This window comes from Pygocentrus nattereri, chromosome 3 (assembly GCF_015220715.1).
Source record: "Pygocentrus nattereri isolate fPygNat1 chromosome 3, fPygNat1.pri, whole genome shotgun sequence".
Lineage (NCBI taxonomy): Eukaryota > Metazoa > Chordata > Actinopteri > Characiformes > Serrasalmidae > Pygocentrus > Pygocentrus nattereri.
The window spans coordinates 12084194-12092284 of NC_051213.1; the positions used below are offsets into that span (position 1 = coordinate 12084194).

General features: G+C 35.6%; 1 protein-coding gene across 1 annotated transcript; it reads left to right on the forward strand.

The window, feature by feature from the left end:
• The first annotated feature begins 724 nt into the window (after positions 1–724).
• On the forward strand, positions 725–5596 carry ly86 (lymphocyte antigen 86). Its single transcript, XM_017704630.2, has 5 exons — positions 725–897; positions 3121–3210; positions 3811–3939; positions 4984–5033; positions 5141–5596. Exons 1-5 carry the CDS (start codon positions 768–770, stop codon positions 5222–5224), a joined length of 483 nt encoding a protein of 160 aa, XP_017560119.1. The 5' UTR covers positions 725–767; the 3' UTR covers positions 5225–5596.
• The last annotated feature ends 2495 nt before the right edge of the window (positions 5597–8091 follow it).

An 8091-nucleotide genomic window follows, 5' to 3' on the forward strand; every position in this document is an offset into this window, starting at 1 on the left:
CAAAGAAACCTTATTTTATCAGATTCAGTTTTTGGTCTTTTTAGATAAATAAAATAGCTATGTTTGCATTGTACGCATTGAACCCTCTGGTTCCTATCAACATCACTGTAGGGAAATCCAAGCTGGGAAGTTTCGACATAAAGCGCTAGTTCTCATCAAACCTTCTGAATACCTTTGCTTACGTCTCAACCACTGAAAATACACTGGAATTCCCCTTTAATCAAACTCATTTGAGCTACTATTCAAGGCTTTCAAGAACATCAGAACACCAGAACAAAGTCTGATTTGGTTAGTTTCACTCTGATGTTACAGTTTAGGTTTAGGTACTGGTTAAGGTGATATGTATTCATCATGTCTCCATTTAGGGAAACATTCAAAGTTATTCACCAAATTCTGGGCTGCACAAGAATATCTGAGAGCTAAAGAGGGCACAACAGTCAATTCTGTTGAATTTAGAGAGGGTTTAGTGCTTCTACATTTCCATTTAAAATGGAATTGTTCCGGAAGCACCACGAAAAGTCCATGATTAGTCTTCGACCTGATGGACAACAATAAGGGGTCATTGTGACCAGTCAGAATAGTGTTTTTAGTGTACAGGAGGAAGTGAAACAGTCTCATGCTTTACATGATCATATAAGCTGAACCAAAATGGGAAGTTTTGCATCCTTGTTCAGCTTCTACCATTTTCTGTTCCAATTAAAGAGAAGTCTGGAAGAATCTGGGTTGGAACTGCTCTACAAAGAGTGTAAAGGAGCCAGTTTGTTAAAATGAAGGTACATGGTGCTGCTGTAATCCTGGGCATGGTGATTCTACATGTGGCGGACACTCAGGATGGCCACTGGCCTGTCCACACTGTGTGCAACTCAAATAAGATCAGCATCAAATACAGGAGCTGTGGTGAGATTCAATGAGTAAATGTTTAATGTTTGTTTGTGGGCATGTGTTGGGGGGTTGGGGGTTGGGGGGGCAGGGGTATAACAGTTTCTTGAACTAAACTTTCATCTTCAAGAGGAGTTATTCAAAGTTGCTATATTTGCATTTCATCTTGAACTGAGTAAAAGTAAGTGCAGCGATGCCACGGCTAAATATTCCAAATCCCTTTTATAATTCATGGTACTTATTGAAGCTGTGCTGTTCCCTTCCAGAAAGAGTTGATCATTGTACCAATCATCAACTATTTATAAGCAGCTGCTGAGGATATTAGGATTATATCAGAGGATATTAGGCTATTATACTTTATACACCACCTTTCAAAATTTTGAGATTTAATTTAAATAAAAATGACAGAAAGGTTGCACATAAATGTATTTACTGGTTTGACGATGATACGGCTCTATATCTTGACTATAGATATAAATATAATATAGCTTAACAATAGATTTCTACTGATTTGTAGGAAACTGTTAAGATGAAGAAATGTGTCCAAAATTGTAGATGTTGTACATTGTAGCTGTAGATGTTTCCTTAAATGACAACATTTGGAATGAACTAACATTAATTAACATTCCGAATTCTTCCTGTGTAAATGCAATGTACTGGTGATCAAAGCTCAGGCAGGTAACATATCAAGATGTTACTACAAATGAATAATTATGGTATATTAATGATTGTTTAGTAACTTGAAATATTGAATTAAGCATCTTAAGGCACCTTCTGGTGTCTAGCTTAAAGCATTTCAATCTAAACTGTATGAGTTATTACAGGATAAAATAACAGCATCATATTACATGCAAACATTTTAATGGTAGTGTGTACTACCAAAATTATTCAACTTAATAGCTAATATAATATGGTATCATTAACCACTATGCTTCTTGTCCATTACATACAAAGGCCCAATTTCCTCATCCATTTTTTTATTAGTTTTTTTTTGGCAAAAAACAGCCGACTATCAAAAAACAAGTTCATCTTTTTCTGATTTTTTTTCCTTTGATTATTTATTTGGTGCTATTTTATATAATCTTTTTTCATGTATATATATATATTTTTACTTTTACATAAAAAGTTTAGAAACTTTGCCTAATACCACTCAGTTACTGATACAACTACAAATAGGAACAACAGGTTTTCACCCCGAACTACAGAATGATCAGAATGTTATGAGTTATTATAGTATGTATATCAACACTATCCTAAAATAATCACCACTTTTAAAAAATGTAATTGTTAAATTGACTTGATATAGCCAACTTTTGAAATTTTATTATATAATGTTTTTGTACCATTTTCTTGAGCTGAAGTTTTCAAGCTAGAATTATGAAACTTTGGATTGTAGAGGATTGTAGAGCCTCTACTAAAATAGCTCACTTGTGCTTTCTGGACTGATCACATGTACAGTTGTACAGTTTTAGTAAAGTATTCATTTTAATACTATTTTACAGAGAAAATGAACAGCAGAATGTTATGAAAATTCAAATCTCATGGTCACAAATGATGTCACAAAGGTCACTGACACTCATATACATTACATACAAACTCACATGCTAGGACACTCATTTATACATACACATGTATCAACAACCACCTGGGATACCATAGCAACTGCCTAGCAATGGCTTAGGAACCACCTGAGATACCATAGCGATGGCCTAGTAACACTTTGGCAACCACCTGGTATAGCTTAACAGCAATATCTTGGCACCACCTACAGTGTCGGCAGTCCAGTAAGCATGTATGTATATATACATACAAACCCAATTCCAATGAAGTTTGGACGTTGTGTAAAACATAAATAAAAACAGAATACAATGATTTGCAAATCCTTTTCAACCTATATTCAATTGAATACACTACATGTATTCTACATGGAATGAGTTGCAGGCAACAAATTCAAAATGAGTGAATATTTGCAAAAAACAATGAAGTTTATCCATTTGAACATTAAATATCTTGTCTTTGTAGTGTATTGAATTGAATATAGGTTGAATAAAGTGAATAATGGATTTACAAATCCTGGTATTCTGTTATTATTTATGTTTTACACAATGTCCCAACTTCACTGGAATTGGGGTTGTGTGTATATATACATACATAATGTCTTTGATGGCTTTAATCCAGTTTCCGGTGCTGGCCTTCAGGTACATGTACAACTACACCAATATTCTGATGTTGTCCTTCCAGATCCTCTACAGGATATAGGCTTCACCCTCCTGAGCTCTTGTTCTCAGATATGGACAAAGGCAATTACAATTAAACTGACTCTCCCTCTGAGTAAGTGCTCTGTTTTTCATTCCTTCACACAGCATCAGTGACAGCATCTGCCTACAGTGGGATGCAAAAGTCTGAAACCACATTAAATGTCTGTGATTTTCCAAATAAAGTTGGAAATAATCAACAAGAATTTTTGAATTTTGAAAAAATGTTACACAAGGAAAAGTCTTGACAAGGAATAAGAGTTATTGAAGATTCTGCACTATTTCCAAGTTACTTTTCAACTGTAAGCAGATTTGTGACATTGATCATGTTAAGACCTTTGCACAAAAAGCTCAGATTTTATTTATTTATTTAATTTTAATTTTTTAAAATTAAAGCTGACACAATTCTCAAGTAAATATGCTTTATGTATCAGAGGCTTCGACACAAACTTGTGGGGTACAGATTGAGCCTATGCTGTCATTACAGCAAAAGGGGGACATACCAAATACTAAGAAATGTTTTAATTCATAAATTTGTGTAGACGTTTCCAGCTTTCTACTTTTCATTCAAATTGTTAATGATGTCATTTTACACCAGTTGATCAAAATAAAGACTGTTTTGTAATGACAGCACATGAAGGCATGGATATGTAAATTAACTCTGTGTGACCTCTAGGGAAATCCATTGATGAGTTTTACATCGCCGTTGATTTAACGTTTCTTGGAGACTTCATCTTCCATTATGACGAGTCGCTCTGCCTGCCCAACTTTCCTCGCTTCACCTTCTGCGGCAGCAAGAAAGGAGGTAAGAATGAGGAAGAAGTGCATTAGAGGCCTTCTCGCCCTTCTGAAAACCAAGAAACCTTTTGCAGCACACAGCCTCATTCCTCAAAAACATTAGCATTGTATGAAGGACTGCTCTAAATGATCCTTCCTCAGCCAGGTCGCAGTGATAGACCTCATCACAGTCAGTGATGAACGTGCTATCATGCTTTTAAAGAAACCATCACAGGCGCTGAATGAACATATAATACAAAAACAGATAGATGACTAGATAGATAGATAGATGAAGAAGATGGTGATGAAGGAGAAAAACATGCAGAAAAAGAAGATGATGAATAAACCGAAGATAAGAAGAGTAAAATAGAAGAAAAAAAGGATGAAGATGAAGGCAATCAAGAAAAAGAAAATGCTGAAGAAGAAGAAGAAGAAAACGATGATGAAGAAGATGAAGATAAAGAAGAAGAAAGTGATGAAGGAAAAGGTCATCATGAAGAAACAGATGATGATGAATAAACAGAAGATAGGAAGAAGAATAAAAATAAGAAGAAAAAGATGATGAAGACAATGAAGATGAAGACAATAAAAAAAGCAGATAAGAAAAAGATAGATAGATAGATAGATAGATAGATAGATAGATAGATAGATAGATAGATAGATAGATAGAGAAGAGGAAGAAGTAAATAAACAGAAGATAAAGACTAAAAGTAAGAAGGAAAAGATGATGAAAACAATGAAGATCAAGACAATCAAGAAGAAGAAGAAGAAGAAGAAGATGATGAAGAAGAAATATTGTAACACATGGATTTGTGCAGTGATTTAAAATGTATTTCTTTTTTTTAGAACTTCTCTAGAATCTAGCTAGATCTGGTCAGCAGTGCTTATGTTTGTTTAGGTAACAAGTTTGTAAGCATGTAAGCCTGAGTACATACATATATAGAAGTCTTCAAGATTATTAAACATGTGTTATAAGTGTGTGTAAATTTCTGACTGGAGGTAAAAGCGCCGTGTGTGATGCTACAGCAGTAAATGAGCTCTGTTCTGGCCCTGATCAATGTGTCTTTCTCAGAAATGATCAGGGTGGTGACGTCTCTGTCTACACTGAAGATCCCCCTGAAGGTCTGTTTGATCTGTTATCAATGGCACAGAATCTCTGTAATTCATATTTATCAGAGTCTAACCCCCACCTCTCTCTCTCTCTCTCTCTCTCTCTCTCTCCCCCATAGGGTATTTACAATTTGATGGTATACGGAATAAACCAAGATGGCTTCCAAATTGCTTGTGTGAATGCCACTCTTGAGTTTCACTGATCAGAATATCTAGAGAAAAATAGAGAATGCTTTAAAACCACACAGAATAATGCCAGTAAAGGAATTGATCTGTATTGGGTGTGTAAAGGATGCTATTTGTGAAACTCCTGCTGTTTAGGATGTTGCTGTGAATGTATCAGTATGTGTGCTTTCAGTGTGATGTGATTCACAACTCTGAAATTATTGTCTAAATGACGCTTCTCGAATTAGGAACACACAGTCATAATCAAACGTTTGATCATCCGACCGGTCATATTACATGTACTGTAGATTTTCTAAGTGAGAATAAGTTAACATACCCTTTACAGAGAAAACACTTATATAGGACAATTTCTGCTCATTTTACTGCACAACTTCTATTTATTTGTTGAGTTTTACATACTAAACAAAAAAAACCTAGAATTAAAATGTGCCATTACTTTTTACACGTGTGTACTTTTTTTTCCAACATGTTATATATAGCAAATAAACAGTAATTGTGCAATACAATGTCATTATAATGTGCAGAAGCGTGTTGAGAATGTGTACATTTTTACTTCGAAAATTGACAAAACATATAATATGACCAGAGCGTGTTTGAACTTTTCCAGTAGTATACAGAATATTATACAATGACTTCTACCAAAGTCTATAATAAAGGCTATTTTCACAATAATAACACATGAAGGCTTGAGTGTAGAAAATCAACCACAAACTTAAGAGCAGGGCTTCCCAAAAAGGAAGTTGACTTTGGAAGTTGAACTACTAAGCTTCTTTATTTGTCTATTACTATTATTAGACGTATTATTGTCCCTCAGCCCAACACAAACTGTATGTTTGGCACCTCAAGACAAAAAGTCTGGGCACTCCTGCTTTTTGAGTTTTAAACAGTGCAGTTATTGCTGATATCTTTAGCCATAGCAATATTATTTTTTACCAAAAGATGGCGCCCTTAAACCCTAAAATATTCCTTTCTGTGTCCTGTCTCCGTCTCTTCAGTTCACTTTTCTCCCACCCATTCAGACACAGGCCTGCTGTGATGGATCAACATAACTAATGTTACTTATAGTACATTAACATGCAGCTTTAAACAAGTGTAGTGATTAAGATAAGATAAGATAAGATCATCCTTTATTAGTCCCACAGCGGGAAAATTCACAATGTGCTTACTTTCTAAGTCTGTTTCAGACATTTCTCATCTGTTGATTCTTCACTGTGTTATTTACACATGACCCGTCCTTACCAGCTCAATCATGCTGAGCCACCCTTATGGAAGCACCATAATAATGGTTATAACATACTGTACTAACTGCATCACTCTTTCAGTGCATCTTCCTGAAATTACAGCCCAGTGCTGCTCCACTAAAGCCATTAGGTGGAGGTTTGCTCTTCCAGTGTGATGATTGTGGCGGCTGTCATTTTCAGCCGAAGGTTGTGTGTGTGTTTGTGACAACATGGTGATGATTCCTGTTGCCTTTTTTGCAGCACTTCACTTTTCTAGGTGACAGACAACAACATGCATTCACAAAATCACACAAGAACTGTGAATTATGTTTGATGATTGATCAAATCGTGCCTGATGTCTGGAATCCATATGTCTAATAAGTGTGATGTTATTGCCATCAAAAGAGGTACTAGATGGAGCTTCGTCACTCCAGAGAATGCAGTTCTGTTGCTCCTCAGCTGAATGCTGGGAGTTTTAAACCCCTCTAGCTGACACCTGGCATTCAGCATGGTGACCTCAGGCTCATGTGCATCTGCTCCAGAGCATCCCATTCTATCGACAATGCTTTTCCATGGAAACTGTGCACCTTAGAGTAGCTGTATTCACAGCATTAAAGGGGCAATATTTCAATTCATGAAACTGTAGATGTAACACTACTATGCTTCAGTAGCATAGCACTGTGAATAACTTTCAGAATCATCTTTTAAACGATGTAACAAAGTAACTTGAGTGGGTGAAAAATGCAAAAAAATGTTTAAGGGTAAAAGCAGGCAGAAAGTGTAATATTATGGAATTATGGAACAGCTGAAATGAGCAATCAGGTCTGTCAATAATGGTGTAATACAGATCACCTACTCCCTGAGAAACAGGTGCTATTACAGCTCAGTAGTACAGTACTATAAACCTTTTAACCATATTGTAAACGATACATTTACGACTGTACATGTAACATTTTATACTACAAAAGCTTTAGAAGGTTAGCTACCAGGCTGCCTTAAAGGGGAACTCCACCAGTCTTGCAGAATTTTGACATACTTGCTGGCAAGTAAATCAAGTCAGTCCGAGCGGTTTGTGTTGAAATTTGCTGATTCTACTTTTTTCCAGTGGTGATGGACCAGTCCTTACAATGTCAACAACAATTTGGCAATACTTTCTATCCAGAATGAGCAGTGAACACATATGCAGTGTTAATAAAGGTAAAACAGTGACAAATCCAAGAAATACGTTTTAAAACCTTAACACCAATCTATTGTAAAAGAATACTTCATACATAAAGCAGCAAATTCATGACTGGTTTATATCATAACTTTCTGTGAGGGCGCTCTGGTTTCTGTCACCACCACCGTGCACATTTTGAACTGAGTAAGTTTCTCTAGAATGGAGCACTTCACCTTAAACTACTCTGAATGACTTTGTTTACATCTTACTTGTACACTGTTTACAACTATGCAACATGTTTTGAAAAATCAGTGGAATTCCCGTTCTAATGGCATGGAAGTCTCAATAAACTTAAACTTCAACACGTATTTAGCAAACCACCTTTTTTTTTAAATACAAATAGAAAATGTAGTGTCAAAAACATAGAAACAGAAAAGGAAACAGAAATAGAACTAGAAGTATAGAAATAAGATCAGGAAATAACTGTAAGAATGTAAAGTGATCA